Raw genomic sequence first — 18232 nt, forward strand, 5'->3', positions numbered from 1 at the left:
CAGCTCGTCTAGGTGCTTATCACTAGAATATCAATCACTCTCCATTCTTACTTATAAATACATTCGCTCCACACATTCATCCCTCTACTATACACAACTATTCACATAAACTACAGCTAATGGATGGATCAGTAACTCTATATTCCTGCCATCCTTATAGGTTAACCGAAATTAAAATCACGTAATCCTTCTCTAATCACTTTCCTGCATTCATTCTAATCGGCTGTAACTTTTAAATACATTCATATTTCTTTGCTAGCTCTGCTACAGATTTAAGCACATAGATGTTGGTGGAGAATATTATGTCTTCGTAGCGAAATGGTGCATCTAAATACCTGTATAATGTCGTCAAACATTCGTTTCCTTTCTACCACATAACGTGGACATAACATTATTATATTTTTGAAATCCTCCTCCTCATTGCAATGTACGCAAAGAAGAGAGGAACCTTTTGTTGATCCTGTGAAGATAAGATCCACACACCGCGTAGTTCGCTCTCAGCCTGCTTATTGTCGTAACAACCCATTTATTAGTGACACGTTCCCTTAAACCATGGTTGTCTAGGTAACTGATCAGCCATATTTTTATAGAATCTCCCTTCATTACCATTACTGTAATCTGTCTGCCATTTTTGTAGTGCTGTTTTTGCAAATTGTACACTTGATATCGGTGTGTGGTAATTTATAATTAACCATTTCCCCACTATTGGTGGCTTCCTTTGCAAGTTTATCAACAATTTCATTTTCTTTTATACCACAATGACCCCCTCATTTTCATTCCATTCATATATATTCATTTATCCATATTTATCCATTTGATACAAATCATTAAGCTAAACTATACTAGCTTTAATATTGCCTAGACGAGGTAATGCTACTGCAAAATGACAGCTAATTTTCTGGCCGATATGGTAGGTAATTCTACAATTAATACAACTTTTTAGAATATGCGTTAGTTAATAAAATAGTTCTCTGTGCTCGCCCATAAAATTTAATATGAGATAGAACTCTAAAAAATAAACCCGCATTTTCCATGAATTGATAAAAGCTAAAAATAGAATCCCATTTTCATAAAGTTATTTTTAGATAGAAGCGTGAATAAATGTAATCTTTTCAAATAAAACAGCCCTTTTGAATAACTGGTAGTCTGTTTATATTCGTGTATGCATAATTGATGTGCATTTTTATTTTTCCGGTTTTAGATTTGTATATATATATATTTAGGTTTAAGGCACTTTAACTGATTTACTGATCCAGTATGGAACCGTCATCATATCAACTTCTCTCCTGAAGTTATATTTCTAAATTTATTTTCTATGTTTTAATGGGAATCTAGGGTGAAGCATGAAAAATGTAATTTGTTGGTAATTCTTGCATTTTATTATTTTATATTTTAATTATAGATTTATGATTTCATTCCTTATTATGTCATTATTAATTTTGATTTTTCGTGTTGTCATTTTATAGTATGGATGGTTCGGACATTTGTTTTGAAATTGTACGAAGAGCTACTGCAGGATTCGTTTATAGTGAAGCTGTTGCAAGGTGAGTCTCTTTATTTTAAGCAAAAAATTAATATTAAAATATTATTGATTCTATTGTAGCAATGTTAAAATTTCCGCTGTAATCACGATCAGCTTATTTTGCACTTTGGAGTTGTTCCATTCGAGGAACATTCCAAAATTATGAACAGTTCGAGAAAATTGTGAATTCTAGTTTATACAGGGTGATCCATTTAAAACGCACCAATCGCTAATAACTTTTTAGGAAAGCGGAATTTCGAAAAAACCCACGAAGTAAACTATATGTTTTTTTGGGGTCTAGTTTCCAAATTTTTCACCCCCGATGCTGTATCTTTAATTTTGACGGAGTTACGGCTAAAAACCTGATTGGGGATTCATAAGGACCCCGTTTCGATATCCCTAATATTAGTCGAGATATTTAAGTTCAAACTTACAATTTTATCTATTCGTGAACGGTTTTCGGTATTAATTTTCCACCAGAAATACACGTTTTGGGAGGTTCTCTGACTGCAAAAAATGTTATTTGTGACGCAAAGTAAAAAAATAATAATAATTGAAGATTTTAAAAAATGTAGTGTAAAGTAATGGCTGAGGGTGAATCAGGATAAATTGGTTTTATAATCAAATATCCCCAGTTCGGATCCGGCGTATACTACAGTTTATTAAAAAAAAGTATTATGGTTTTTTAAGTAATAAGAATGACTGGATACGCGAACTGGGGATCTCCCACTTACAAAACCACGCTCTTGACCACTAGACCAACACCCACTCCTCCCTGACAAGATATTCCTACCGTAATCATAGGTCAAGAAGTCTTGCATACAGGGTACATTAAAATGATGTGATGGTTACTTTTATTTGATGATAAAACAAATTTAAACTGATTCATCCACAACCATTAAATTACACTACATGTTTTAAAATCTTCAATTATTATTATTTCTGTTCTTTGCGTCACCAATAACAATTTTTGCAGTCAGAGGACCTCCCAAAATGTGTATTTCTGGTGTAAAATTAATATTGAAAACCGATCACGAATAGATAAAATGGTAACTTTGATCTTAAATATCTCGACAAATATTAGGGATATCGAAACGGGATTAACGTCATTTTTCACAGATTTTTATGTAGTTTTCATAATTATTTTTCAAAACCAGTGGTCCTTATGAAACCCCAATCGGGTTTTTAGCCGTAACTCCGCCAAAACTAAAGATACAGCATCAGGGGTGGAAAATTTGGAAACTAGACCAAAAGAAACATATAGTTTACTTCGTGGGTTTTTTCGAAATTCCGCTTTCCTAAAAAGTTATTAGCGATTGGTGCGTTTTAAATGGATCACCCAGTATATCAGTACGAAGAGTATGTATGAAATAAATAATATGGTATCTCTAGGAGATACCATTCGCAACCACTTACATACAGTTTATAAAATACATAAAATAGATGAATGTATAGATTACATTTATACTATAGACACAAATCTGATCAATATTTTGAAGATTGTTTTAATACAATGTTTGTAGTAGATACGAATCTGGTTTCTTCTTGTGCACTGCAAGAACTTAAATAAAACATTTACTCTCTGAACGTTATTTTGTAAATGCAATCACATTGCTGTAGTTGTTTATCTATGTTTGCTATTGTTTTTTCAATGTTAGAATAATTTTTTTTTTATCACTTGGCGTCGCTTTTCAAATTAATTTGCTACTAGACTCGAAGTGAAAATTTTATAATTAAATGCGGCAGCCTACAAAAGATCTTGAAAATTTAATTGCAGCACATTTTGTTTACAAACCCTAGGTGCTTGTCAAAAGCTATATGCTTGCCTCTTGTATAGTAGAACAACCTTGACTTCACTTTAATTAATTTACATTACTTAACATTTAATTACAGAAATAAATTTATATTTTATTGTATTCACCGTGTGTACATACAGGTATCTTGTATCTTATATGCAATTAAATCTAATGAGATTGTTATTGACACTAATGTGAGTTATCTTTGATGAGTCCCCCAGGAAAAAATGTCTGCTATGGTACTTTTGTTCGCCCTAGCCCTAAGCTGTCTAAATTCCTTTAGAATCCTTGAAGCTAACTTCAAGCCTCAATAGATTCTCCTTGAAGCTTAAGGTAGAATTGATCTACCTTAAGTACATAAATCAAACCTTAAAAAGAACACTGTATCCTAAACTTTGTTGTGACCGGAAGGTGCTGATTCTAATCTCACCAAACCCAATCAGTAAATGGTTTTCACATTACTTTGTCTTCAAAACCGAGACTATAGCATTTCTATTAATTTGTAGTCTCGCTCAAAGCTTAATGTGGTATACAACTACGACTCTGTCAGTGAAAAACACAGCAACATCTTCTATCATTCATATCTTCCGAAAGAATAGAATAAATTTAGCATAGAAGATGTGGTTCATTCATCTTGAGACACTGCTCAGTGTCCTCTTATCTCAGTATAAGTGCCTGGTTTGTTCAATTTTTTTTTTCTAAAATTAGAAATACGTTAATGACTGGTTCCTGTTGTTTTTAAATTATATTTCTACATTCTCTAGCTGTTGCAAGTATAAGTTGAAGTATTCGACCACTTATATTTCCATCTTAAGTTTACATTATTGGTATTCCTATTTTCTGCCACCGTCACTAACTCTTTCCAAAGTTTAATTCACCACAGAAAATGTCTTTACCAAAGCACCATTGGATCCCATCGGATTCCGATTGTTTACCTACACTTCTTCGAGGTTATTATTTGAACTTCCACAAATTCATAATATTCATTTTTATCTGACACATTTTCTTAAAGTAAAGCTCAAGCAAGGCTTACTATTTTGTTGCAGAGGTTTTTCCTGGGTTTGTGGCCATTTAATGGAGTCACGTCTTAGACCATTTCGAGTTCTGTACTTGGATGTGTGCCGTAACCTCTTATTTTGGAATTCGGTTATGTCTTTCTTTGTGTTCATTTAACCTAATACAGGTATATGAGGAATTGACCCATGAACTGCTCCCTTTGAGTGTCTATGTTTTCCTTAGTGCTTCACTGATAAAAAAAAAAATCATAGAAAAGACAGAGACGATCCTCTGCCTTGGTCCTATCAGTTTACTTCAACACTGGTTGATTAACTCATAGTCTAAGCTAATTTCCTCCGGGAGGCACCAATTGAAGAGGCAATCAATTGAATTCACCTCAATAGAGCAAAAAAAAAGCTATAAGTTCGTGAAAGAGGTCTAGGGAAGGTGAAGAATAAATCAGGTTAGCTGCTGTTGAATGTTCGTCAAAAACATATACGTCTTTAACTAAGCTCCAGTTCGAGCAAAGAAAGAGACGTGTGGCGCTACCTTTGAAGTCTTCTGATACTGCAAGATAAGCAACCAATCAAGCTATTACAACATTTATTGCATATCTGCAATGTTAAGGGCAATCCTCCACCTTTATTAAAAAAAAATCGCGTAATGAAAAATTAATTTAAGCTAAAATTAAATACTAGCTAAAATAGAAAATAATCTCTGTACTTCAGCCTTATCTATTTTTGTTTCAGCCATTACATGCGACAAGTGTTGGAAGCTCTGCGTTATTGCCATGACAACGATATCATTCATCGTGATATAAAACCACATTGCGTACTGTTGACTAGTAAAGAAAATTCCGCTCCAGTAAAGCTTGGTGGCTTTGGTGTAGCCATACAATTACAAGATGGACAAGTGGTTAATGGAGGTGAGTTACAAAATTATTTATTTAAAAAGTGTATAGATATAATATTAACAGCGCTGCTATAAGTTCAAAGAGTAAATTGTAAACGGACAGTAAAACGTCCGAAAAAAATTAATTATTGGGAAACTTAAATAGCAGCGCTGTTTACAGGCGTTTTGATTCCAAAAAAGAGTATGTTTCATTTTAGTTATAGTTAGCTGATATTTTCAATATTTGTTAAATTACCAACATGTTTTCAGATAACTTAGAAATGTAATCCCAAAAAATCTCGCCATATAGCCTCCTTCTTTTCATTTATTATTATTATTTTTGAAAGATTGCTTTGCGTTTTCCAAATTTAAGTTTAACCTGATCAACAAATGGCTGGAAAAGATATTAAAGAAATGAGGCAGCATTAAGAAAACCTGCTATTTTAAATTATTTGCTGAAGAGAAAAGGAATCAAAGTGTAATTCCTTTCCACCGAAATGGCTTTAGAAAGAGAGTGTGATAAGTGCAACTTATTTTGAGTGAACCAGCCATTTTTTGTTAATTAAAAAAAAAGGTTTTGATTTTTCTACAGATTTAACATTCCTACAGTCAAATTTACATCACTTCACAAGCTCTACTCCTTTAGTTCCCAAGCAAAATGTATATGCATAGACTTGGACCCACAAAAGAGCCAATGAAGGTACACTAATTCGTTAAGGCAGTTCTCTGTTCTTAGATTAGTAAGCTATTCTGCTATTTTTCCAGATATCTCAAGGCACAGTTCAGTTTGTAACTATGTTTATGGACTGCAACAAAAATTTGGGTATTCAACAGAATAGAAGACGAAATTTGGGCCCAAGATCAAAGAAACCTGAGCATATTAGAAAGAAACTGATTTTTTTTGTTAATATCTGGTATTACATCAAGCGCTCTGTGATTATTGCATCATACAAAAAGAACTCAAATTAAGCATAAAGCGAATTAAAAAAATTCTGCATTTGTTTTTCTCTAATAGCTTAAATATTTATTTGGCACCCAGAAAACTGGAACTACTGAAGAAACAGAATAATTGGCCAGTCTCTGCTCTTGATGGAAAAAGGCGTAGTCTGCCTATCAGAGATGTATTGTAGTACAGGGTTCTAGTCTGGTCACAATCTTGTCCTATTTTATTTAATGTTAGAAACTGACAATACAGTTTCCAGCCTCCACCAAAATACCTAATCGGTAGTTCGACATAAAACTTATCAGAAAAAAAAAAATTGTCCCAAGCAGGGCCGGATTTAGATAAAAAGAGGCCCTAGGCCAGCGTTTCCCAAACTTTTTTGACCGCGGCCCGGTACGAGATTTTAAATTTTTTTGCGACCCACCTTATAAAAAAAACATTTATTTACAAAACAAATTTTATTTTTTAATAAAAATCAAAATTCAAGTTATTTGTTTGTTTATTTCATACACAAAAATTGCAAAATAATTATATAACTAAAACATAAGTAATTAAAGACAATCCATTATCTTCATTTAAAACTTAAAGTAAATTTTGTTTTACATATTTTGACCTTAGTGCGAAGGATGATGTTGTTTTTCATCACATAGTAATTTCAAATTAGGACTTAATGATGTTAATTTTATTCTCAAATTTGGTTCGACATCCAATCTGGTTCGATACTTACTTTCTAACTGCTGAGAACGCAGTTTCACACGTATAAATGGTGACAAAAGGCATTAAAAATTGTATCGCTTTTTCGCTTACGCTTGGATATTCCTTTTGACAGCGCAACCAAAAATTAATTAGTGGTACAGTTTCAAACACTTTTTTAAGATCGGTGTCGCATGAAATTTCAATTGAATTATCAACTTGTTCACTAAGCATCTAAGGGAAGGGATTAGCTATGAGGTTAGCATACTGGACGCCCACGCGGAGGTCCCGGGTTCGAATCCAGCTGCTGACCCTTAGATTTTCTCTTCCTAGGAGCTTCTTACAGCTCACTGTCCGGTGATGGACAGTGTTGTCTGTTACGAGAGAACACCGTCCGGAGGACGGCAGTGCACTGGAAAAAGCTCCGGACGCCAATAACCTTAGATGTTGATGCGCCTTAAATAAAAAAAAAAAAAAAAAAAACTAAGCATCTATTTTTTATTACTTACCAATATGAAGTTGCTATTAATAATAGGTAATAATAACTATTGTCAAATAAAATAGGTAACAAAAATTCAAACATAACCTTGTTTTGATACACGTGAGTTTACGGCGCATGTGCCGGAGAAGGCACTGAATGACGAATCGAAATCAGCCAATCAGAGCATCCGAATTTAAACGGTCCGGTAGGAAATGGTGGTAAAGGGTTGCCACCTGCAGTACTTGAAAAAGTTTCGAAAAATATTAAATTTAGGAGCAAAATGTTATAGATTTTTTTTGTGTTTTTACAATTTTTACCACGACTCAGCTGAATTTTTCTGCGACCCGGTGCCGGGTCGCGACCCACACTTTGGGAAACGCTGCCCTAGGCTATTCCACTTTATGAGGCCCTTTCACCTCCCATTTTTAAGTTTGTAAATTACATGAGAGATAATAAAATACATCACTACAGCAGTGTTTTAGTGTTTACTGTTTTTGGAATAGTGTAATTTTAATTTTGCTAACAATTTGAATATAGGCCCCTCTTGATCTTGAGGCCCTAGGCTGAAGCATAGTTAGCCTATAGGAAAATCCGGCCCTGGCCCCAAGTATACAGCTTTTTAATATAGTTGAGCAATCTTTCAAGAAAAATGATACGCTAGAATTGAAACATTATAGTGATTATAAATGTTGAACATAATTGGTTTAAATCAATGTTTTTTTTTGGGGAGGATTGGAAATATTTTTCCCTTCAATTCTTTTACTTTCTAATTTTATTTATTTTGAATTTTATTTTGAAATTCTCAAGAGGGAGAAGAGTGTTAATATTTGTTTCATTTTTCTTTTTTTTTTAACAAATGTTTAGACAGTCCCTCTTTCTTTTCTATTTTGTTTCGTACAGAGAGTTTCAGGTCGCTGAGCAGACCCGGACTGAGTCCAAGTGGCCAGGATTATCTCAAGTGCGATCGCGACGGTAAGAACATAAAGAACAACTGCCAACAAAAAAAAAATCAACAACTTCTAACATTTGAATGTTTGAACAACACAATGTGATATTTATAGTTATAAGAAAAAAATTCCTTAAATATTCGTAATATATCATTAATTTAAAAGAAGTTTTGGTAACCATCATCTTGTAGGAATTATTAATCCTTTGTTTATTCCTCTTTACCATTTTATTATTTCCTCTTCTTGGTACTTTTTTTTTAAAGAGAACTATAATAAGGTGTTCTTTTTTAAATGTTTATTTTTATTGTTGTTACTTTCTTTATATTGGCTCTTTAATCTGTATGCAATGTGGGCATTGTTACTTTTTTCAGCTGATTTCATTGTTTTATATAAAATAAACGGTTCTTTATATTAGTAAATGGATATAGGATAGCTTTTGTTTCATAGAGAAATTCCATTTATTTTACTTTCGTTGCTTGTTTGGTATGATATTTAGATCTACTTGAGTTTGCAAAGTTACCCAAATTTTGTTTTGTTGATGTATTTATATTTTTGTGCAGAAACTGATCTAGAAGTAAGATAAAAATTTCGAAATAATATATTAATCATCCTTCCCTAAGTTATTCGAAAAAAAAGTCAGCCTCTGTTATTTTATTTTATATTTTTATTTCATTTTATTGTGAACATTGTCATATATTTTATTTCGAGTCACTACCTTTACCAGTTGCTTCATTTAAAATGGAATGTTGGTGGCATAGAAGGTGAGCTCCTTCTCTGAAGCAGGTTATCAAATTTTGTTCTGATTCATATTCGTTTCTGCTCTATATTATTTTTAGTAGAAGAAAAAAAGTTTAGAAAGGAGTCGAAAATTATTTCTTTAACTTAGTATCTTTATGATGATCCTTGATGACAGAAATAAAGGTCAAATGCGGCCTAAAAGATAGGTTATAGTTTTCTGTAATCAATGTTACTGAATAGATGAAGACCACTGTAAACTTATTAGTGTCTGGGCTTAAATATAGGGGTTTTCTAAACTGATGAATGTGTATAAGTGAGAGAATATGTATAATATGAGCTCGAATTTGCTCTGGGTTTGATGAAACCAAAAGAGCTAGCGATACCGTACATCAACTCTAGACTCTTTTTATTATGTAAGTATAAAGGTTTTAGACTGAGGTACCAGCAAGAACACTGCTCATCCCTGAATAAGTGGCTAGTACATGTTACTACACGGAGAATGAAGGTAACGTTAGGTTTCATTCACTAGCAACTTTGTTAAGGCAATAAAGATGGCGATTAAGGAATGTTAACAGGCAAGTTTCAGTAAAAGGAGCTCATGTCTAGTTTATTTACTTTTCGATGACGTTTGCTTCCATTTTCATTGTTTACCATTATTATTATTATTATTTTAATATAAGGCGTATACTAAGATTATTGGTGCCCGGGCTTTTTTCGGAGCACTGTCGGCCACCGAACAGTGTTCCCTCGTTGCAGGCAGCACTGTCCATCACAGAGCAGTGAGATGTAAGAAGATTGTAGGGTAGAGAAAAATCTAAAGGCCAGCAGCTGGATTCGAACCAGTGATCTTTGCGTTGGAATCCAATATTCGCTAATCACTTTGCTGATCCTTTCCCTAGTATTGTTATTATTTTTAAAAGAACAATGCCCTCAATTAAATCCCTTTTGTTTAAGCAATTTTTTGTAATTTACATCCTCCGTCATATAACTTCAATAATTTTATTAAAAGTAAAAAAACCTTTGCCTGTCTTAATTACACACGAATAACAATCCACTCCATCACTTGTTGAATGGTGTATATATATTTTTTCTTATTTTCATTTTTTGTTTTCTATTATGTATTTCATGTTGGACACAGTGTCAGAGCAAGGGCATGTTTCAGCGGCCCTTGGCAGGGATAATTATTTTGGTAAACACCAATTGCTGTTCTTCTTTTCCTTAAAAAACAACACCAATTTTTCGAATTTTTTGTTTTTGTTTTAACTCACGAGTGTTTTTTATATTTTGTTTTGTCTGTCTTTCGTTTTAGCACCTAACTCTCTTTCATATGACCACCTACCCGATTTGGAGAAAATAGAAGCTGCTGAAAATAACGGTACTAAAAAAAAGTTCATCCCGTTTGTTGAATAGATTACTTCATATCTTTCTCTTTTTTTCTTTTTCTTAAATCTTCTTCCAAGTAGTAGTGAAGAATTATTTAGCATCATCGGCGTTCTATTTTTTTTATTTTTCTTTAATTGATTGTGTACTAGAAATTTTTAGAGGGCACTGATTTGGTTTCCGTCAGCCTACGCCAAGTATAATTAGCTTTTAATAAAATGATTAGATTTACCTTGCAATTTATGGATCAATTTCGAATATCCAATCGTTTTAGCTATTTAAGCATATCCATTAGTTTATGATTTCTTCTTTAAACAGAATTTTGTAGTCAAAAAATCCAATTGGATAACTTAATGATAATTAAAATTTCTTTTACCATCAAAACTTACTTTATTACAATCAGTTTATCATTTTTTATGTATTAATGAGTACTCATTAAAATAAATTTAATTATAAATTACCTTTATTATACAGGGTGTTCATTTTAAGACGGCTCAAATGCATTTCTGAGTTAATCTGAGCAAAAAATGGTAGAGGAAAAATTTGTTGCCGTCACCACTGCTTTCAGAATATGTGACTTGATTTTAGATTCCTGCCCGCATAAGCGGCTGACTTCTTCTTCTTCTTCTTCTTCTTCTATGGGCACTACAGACCGAGACGGTCCATGGCCTGCTCTATGCGGGTAGACCACTCAACCCTATCATTCACCAGGTGGGCCCTCAAACCTATCTTTCTCATATCCGCCCTCACATTGTCCACCCACCTGGTCTTCGGACGTCCCCGGGGGCGAGAGCCGTGCCACTTTCCTTTTAGCACCTTTGTTGCTATCCTTTCCTCGGACATCCGGCATACATGTCCATACCATTTCAGCCGCTGGGCCTTCACAAACGCGGTGATGCTTGGCTCCCCATACAGGGCGTACACCTCTTGATTTGGCCTTCTTTTCCATCTCTGGTTTTCCCTTTTCAGCCCAAAGATCCGTCTTAGGACTCGCCTCTCGAACCTGTCAATCCTCTCACAAGCTGCCTTATTCAGTGTCCATGTTTCGCTTGCGTAGGTCACGACAGGCCTTATCAAGGTCTTATACATCTGGATCTTTGTTCCTCGGTTGACCAGGCTGCTCCTCATTATTTTATATAGACCGTCATAAGCGGCTGACGCGCGACCAAAAGTGAGTGTTTGCAGTTGACCCCCATTTTCATATACACAGTTTTAAAGAGTATAAAAAATTAAGAAAGAAACCGTAAACCGTAATTCGGTATCTTCAAAATTAAAGGTGCTAGGCCATTTCAAAATCTGATATTTATTAAACATATTTCAATTTTTTTAACTTGTTATCAAAGAGAAAGAAGAGCACGCGATAGGTCATTTTTATGTATTTTTTCATCCCTTTTCTACTAAAAATATTGCCTAGGTAGTAAAGCTAGTATTTTTCTTTATATCGGGAAATAAGTCGTTTTAGATGTTCTCTCTCAATCATACACAAAATGGCTAAAAATTAATTTTACATCTGTTAACAAGAAGGTTTGGTAATTTTGGGAGAGTTGCTTTTAATTATAAAAAAAAAATTGGAAACCTCCTACTACATATTTAAGTGATCAATATCTTTCATTTAAAGGATCAAACTTATTATTTAATTGATCAAATAATGCACTTTACTCAACTTGTGCAGCATACACTGTTGCCTTTAAAGGTGCCTCCTCTGGCTCGCAAGCCAGGTTAGCCAGGAGGTTATCAACTGCTCTCTGTATCTGAAGAGGCACCATTTTTTGCTCAGATCAACCGTTTAAGCAAGAAATGCATTTTAGCCGTCTTAAAATGAACACCCTGTATAATATCAGTCCTTCCCCTTTTTAACTTATTTCGTTAAAATGTGAGCACACGGTGCTGCTTAGTAAATAATTGAGTCATTGTTTTAGGTAATTATCATCAATTGGTTTCTGAGACATCCCAAAATCCGATTCAATCATCAATGCACAAAGAAGAATAGTCTTTCTCGGAAGAAATCTAGACTTTTCTTGGAACTAGTGCCTGCAGTTTTTATAAATTAACTGAGTTATTAGGTGTTATTGCCCAATAAATATGTAATCACTACAATATTTGTCCCATATTATCGAAGAAAATCTTATAAATTCTTCCAGCCAGTCATTTCACTAAAAGCCTTACAATTTAAAACATGCACTGCTGCATTATTTTTTCTCAATCAAAATTGTTTAGTTTTTGCCTATTTAAATTTAGTTTTTTTAAGGCGAAGGTGGCGACGAGAAACAAAGTTAGTATTGCAGCTTCTTCTTGCAATGATTTAAAAATATATCAGAAATGAATTCTGTATCAAGCATGCTGCGAAATATTTGAAATTAATATTAATGAATGCCGTAAATCAATTAAAAAAAAGACGTAGAATAACTTACTATTAGTATATAGTGCATCTGTGAAGAATAGATTATTATTTTTTTTTTAAATATGCTTTTATTTTAATTTGTGCTTAATTATTTTTTTTTAGTTTTCATAATGTTCATGCAGTGGTTTTGCTTTATTATTAAAATTAATTAATATGAACATGCGCTTTCAAAAAATATCAAATACAAAATAATCATTGCATTGCCTCTGGCTGTTGCATGTCTATTGCATGTAATGTTCTAAATTGTGTATCAGCAATTTCATCATCAATATTTCAAAATCATCTTCTCAAATAAATTCTAACCATTTTCAATATTTCATCAGTTTTTTTTTTTAAATAAAAGAAAATTGCATAAATAAATGAAAAATTATTGTGACGTACAGAGTTTGCCTTGAATTAATTTTACATCATAAAAATTAACTAACAGATTGATAGTTTAAATAGTCATTGTGTTATAATTTACTGGTCTTGTTTACATTATTATTATTATTGATTAAATATTTAAAGTTTTTAATTGTAAATATTTATTAAAAGAAATACTTTTTACTGTCTGTTTTAAAGTTCGGCTTTATCAATTTCCAGTTAGCTGTTGTTGCTTTATTAGTTTTCAATTAGTTTAATTAAGTTCTATTTTAGGCAATTACTTGTCTGTACAAAAAAACGTACCACAATTTAAATAGTAATTTGAGTATTTAAATCATAATTATTAATAAAAACAGTTTTTAGTCTTTTGTCTTTTATACTACAATTCTGAAGGAATCTGTTTAAAATTCAGTAAACAAATTATCTGTTGAGTTGACCAGTAAATAGAATAATTTTATTTCCGGGCTCGCTGACCATTAAACAAAATTTCTGGTTGGGATTTTAACAACATTTACCCACTTTATAGCAGCTCTAACTAGGGTCCTGTGTGTGTCAATGCAATGCTGTCTATTTACTAACTGTTAATGTTACTAGTTAAGTAAAATTTTTCAATTTATTTCTTTCATTAGGACAGGCATTAAATCCCGATTTGCTGTGCGAAATCAAACTAAATTTGCCCTGAGTCACATTCTTTTTACCTACTAAATTACTCTTCAATTTATGTAAAGAAGATAATAGAAACAAAATAGTTTAATAAACAAGGATTCGTTTCGATTTGGTCTAATTTTTTGTTTGTTCATAAAGAAACAGTGATCCTGAAAATATTCACTATTTCATGAACTAGTTTTATAGATATCTTTTTTCAATTATTTGTCCTTTAAGTATGAACGCCTAAATAGTTTCTCGTAATGGCAACAACTTTAAAGTTTGTTGAAGAATAACTCCAATTTCGTACCGTCTTCTTACTGGTCAATTCAGGAATTAAAATTGTCAAAGCATTTGATTTTATTTATTTAAAGTAAAATTCTAAATCATTACCAAAATTATTTTAATGAATTGATTTTTTAAAGTTTTTAGTTCTTTTTATTTTTTATTTAATGTATATGTATATTTAAATTCCATTTTTAATTTTTGTATGGTTGCATATTCTGCAGGAAGAATTGGTACTCCACAATTTATGGCGCCTGAGGTAGTTGACCGTCAGCAGTATGGAAAACCAGGTGACATTTGGTCCGCTGGAGTTTTACTTCACATACTACTCTCTGGAACATTACCTTTTATCGGAACTAGACATCGGCTTTACCATTCCATATGCCAAGCAAAACTGCACGTAATTATTCAATTTGTTTAAGAACTTACATTTCTTAATATACGTTTTAGGCAAATTATATTTATCTTTGTAACTTTGTCACAATGGCCAAGTAAAAGCAATGCTCCTCCAGGACCATAGTTTTCCACCTATCCTGTCACTCGCCAATAGTTTCTATCTTCTACTCTTTTCTCCAGGAAAACATTCATGCTAACTTCGGACCTCGTGTTTCCTCCATTCTTTGCATTTGTCTTAGCAATGAAGCTGAATGAAGCTTAAATGCTGGAATAGTTTAATGTTTCCCCCTCTTAATTTATAATCATTTAATGTTAAGTAGATTTAAGTAAAGAACTCGAAGAAAGCAAAGAAGCTGAACTCCATATTAATACACTGACTATTATGTATACGAGGTGTGGCTATTAAATAACGAGGCTATTGCTGTAAAACATTTTATTTTATATTTATACATATTTAGTTATCATCACCTTCTATATTACACCCCTCCCCTATCCCTACAACGCTCCATGCGAATTTACCATTGTTCGAAACAGTGCTGGAAGTCTTTTTCTGTCAGCTCCTGCATGACGCGTGCCGCTTTTTCTTTCACAGCTTCAACGGACTGAAATCGTGTCCCTTTTAATGCAGATTTTGACTTTGGGGGAACAGATAAAAGTCACATGGGGCCAGGTCAGGCGAATAAGGCGGATGGCCTCAAACTAGGATATTGTACTTGGCTAGAAACATCTTGACAGACAATGCAGTGTGAGCCGGCGCGTTGTCTTGATGGAGAACCCATGACTTGTTCTTCCACAAATCGGGTCATTTTTTCCTTACTATTTCACGGAGTTGAGCAAGCACCTTACGGTAGTAATGTTGATTAATTATAATAATATTTTCATCCGTTTTGGACGTGGAAGGGCGACCCGGGCAGTCATCATCTCCGATGTCTTCTCGGCCATCTTGGAAACGCTTGAATCACTCAAAAACTCGCGCACGTGATTAACATTCATCACCATAAACTTCTTTTAATAAAAGATAAGTTTCAGTAGCAGTTTTACCCAGTTTCATGTGAAATTTCACGACAATTCGCTGCTCTACTACTACATGTGTAGTATCATGTTTTCGGCAAAACGAAACTAACACCTCTTACACAAACGACGGTTCCGGTCAGACAGATTTCTCTACAAACACGTGAGACGCTGCAATCGAAAGAGAAGGCTTTACGCTGCACAGATGTCGGTGGTTAAGATTTAGCGCATGCATAGTTCTTCTGTAGCAGCATCAGTCTCGTTATTTAATAGCCACATCTCGTATGTGTATACACTTTAATAAGTTTTTTTCTATTTATCTAAGTATATCCAGACAAAAGTTTTGAACAATACCGACTTGTGTTGATACTGTTCACATTTCCCAACAATAAAATGTTTTCTGAAAATTATTATAATAATAAAAAAAATTGTTATTACAACTTCACATTATTATTTTGGAAATTAGACACTCTGTAAAAGCTTCATAATACTTCCAAAAAACTGCACAGGCCTACCTAAAATTTGTATGCAGTATGAATTTTAATTTAGTTTGAAAATGTAACTAAATATTTCAAACCAAAGTTTTGTTTCATGAGGAACTTTCATGAGGAGCTTTTTACACTGAATAAGCTCCTTGGAACGTAACTTTTACTAAACCATTTCAATAGTTTCACATAAGTTTAGTAGGTTAAAAAAAGAGGAATTTTAATTGAAAACGATAACAAACGGTATTTTTGGCGTCATTATCTGCTAGAAAACTGACCATTGTGAATTGGTCACATGTAAGGTATGAGCCCTTTTCTACTAAAAACAATTGAAGCACTTTTCCTCTTCTTAAAAAAGTATTCTCTCAATACTCAACCAGCTGAATGTGAATCCTCGGATCATTTTTCAGATTATGTAGATGACGATATTGCCTCGGCTGAAAATTGACCATTTTGCACACATGCTGAAGTCGTAGATTATATAACCTACGCAAATCGTTTTTTTTTCTTTTCATTTCCTGTAACTCATACAACTACTTATATTGTTTAGCTGGACAATCCATTGTGGGATAGTATAAGTGAAACTGCCAAGGATTTGGTGAAGAAAATGCTTCATGTGGATCCAAACCAACGAATAACGATTCAAGAAGTTCTAAGTCACAGATGGCTAAGAGTATGTATTATTGGGATTTTTAAGAATTTTAATTTCATAATAAGTAAAAATATTTTTTTACAAAACTTTTTAATTAATGATTTCAAATATTGTTTTAGGATCGTGATAAAGCAGTGAGCAAAATTCATCTAATGGACACTGTTGAAGAAATGAAGAAATTAAACGCTCGAAGAAGATTGAAAGGAGCCGTAATGGCCGCTGTTGCTTCGCCAAAATGGTCACTAGATCCATCGGATCCTGATCATTTTTCAGATTATGGCGATGACGATGTTACCTCGGCTGGTTTGTATATTGGTTACTTTCGTAGTTTAGTAACTAGTTATGATTCTATCAGAATTTGTTTCGGCTGGATGCCATCCAATGTGTTTTAGGTTTTTTCAACAGTTTTCGAATTTATCTTGAAGAATTTCGTTTTAAAGTCAGAAAAATATTAGATATTTTTCGTTAATTTTCTCAACTTCTACGAGATGATAAATAAGAAACGCTAAACAATTTTTTAAGCATACTTTTTCAAACAATGATAGAAGATTTCCTAGGAACCTCTTACAGCTACTAATCTGCTGTAAAGAGAGTTCGGTAACAAGAGAACACTATTCGAGGCCGAAGTGCTCTGGGAAAAGATCTAAGCGCCGATGATCCATGATCTGTATGCGCCCCAATATATTTTAATATTAGGCGCTAATGACTGTAGCAGTCGTTTTAAACAAATTAAAAAGTTATGCTGTTAGTATGGCTGTTTTTATATTTTACAAAGCTCTTGACGAATTAAAAAGCAGGGCCTCTGAAACTTCGTTACATTACAGGAAATATCAAGATGTCTTGTTAGTTATCGTGTTAAAGCAGCTGCACTAGAGTTAGTGGGAGTGTTGTTTGAGTATTCCAATTGAAAACACTTTCTAAATGACAAAGCTATGATACGATAAGTGAGTGCCGCAACTCTTTAGCATTACTGGGGATAAAAGGCTCGGAGAAAGGGTGGATCAGACTCTCAATCAAGTCAATGACAATCTACCTAGGAGTACATCCCAAAATATAAGCCCTCGCCTACTAAGTAGAAGGATTGTACCTCAAGACCATCAGCCAGTGTATCAAAACAGAAGTAAAAACCTTGCTTTCAAATGACTAGTATCAAGGAAAGCCACAATAACTTTCACAGATCTACCTGAAATCGAGCTCCCTGTCAATTTTTTTTTTCTAAGGGGTTCTCCACAACTTGTGGTTCCCTTCAGCCATCACTAGTAACTGCTTTTTTCCAAGTGACACGGTCCTCTGCCTGTTCCTCTGTCAGACTATATCCCGCCATCATCTCCCTCACCTGGTCCCTCCACCCACTTTTGGGTCTTCCTCTCCTCCTTCGACCATCCACCTCGCTGTCCATCATCACCTTAGGCAATCTCTCTGGACCCATCCTCCTCACATGTCCATACCAAGTGAGTGCCTTAGCCTCTCTAATCTCCAGGACGTTTCTCTCCACTCCCATCCTTTTCCTGATATCCACATTCCTCACTCTTTCGCGCCTCGAACATCCTGCAGATCTCCTCCAAAAATCCATTTCCACTGCTAGGAGTCTCTCGCGCTGTCTTCTG

General features: G+C 33.8%; 1 protein-coding gene across 15 annotated transcripts in view; it reads left to right on the plus strand.

Annotated features, from left to right (window-relative positions):
• Nucleotides 1-18232, plus strand: part of CASK (peripheral plasma membrane protein CASK) — an 820695-nt gene that overhangs the window by 231032 nt on the left and 571431 nt on the right. For 10 of the 15 annotated variants that reach the window (XM_074135060.1, XM_074135061.1, XM_074135065.1 and 7 more), the window contains 7 exons: nucleotides 1467-1544; nucleotides 5064-5239; nucleotides 8223-8294; nucleotides 10317-10382; nucleotides 14306-14481; nucleotides 16524-16646; nucleotides 16745-16928. In XM_074135060.1, the coding sequence (XP_073991161.1) occupies nucleotides 1467-1544; nucleotides 5064-5239; nucleotides 8223-8294; nucleotides 10317-10382; nucleotides 14306-14481; nucleotides 16524-16646; nucleotides 16745-16928 (875 nt within the window). Of the gene's footprint in view, nucleotides 1-1466; nucleotides 1545-5063; nucleotides 5240-8222; nucleotides 8295-10145; nucleotides 10197-10316; nucleotides 10383-14305; nucleotides 14482-16523; nucleotides 16647-16744; nucleotides 16929-18232 lie in introns of all 15 variants that reach the window. The other 5 variants (XM_074135067.1, XM_074135071.1, XM_074135070.1 and 2 more) reach the window with 4 other exon arrangements.

Source organism: Rhodnius prolixus, unplaced genomic scaffold (genome assembly GCF_049639745.1).
Source record: "Rhodnius prolixus isolate KJV_2025 unplaced genomic scaffold, Rpr scaffold_5, whole genome shotgun sequence".
Lineage (NCBI taxonomy): Eukaryota > Metazoa > Arthropoda > Insecta > Hemiptera > Reduviidae > Rhodnius > Rhodnius prolixus.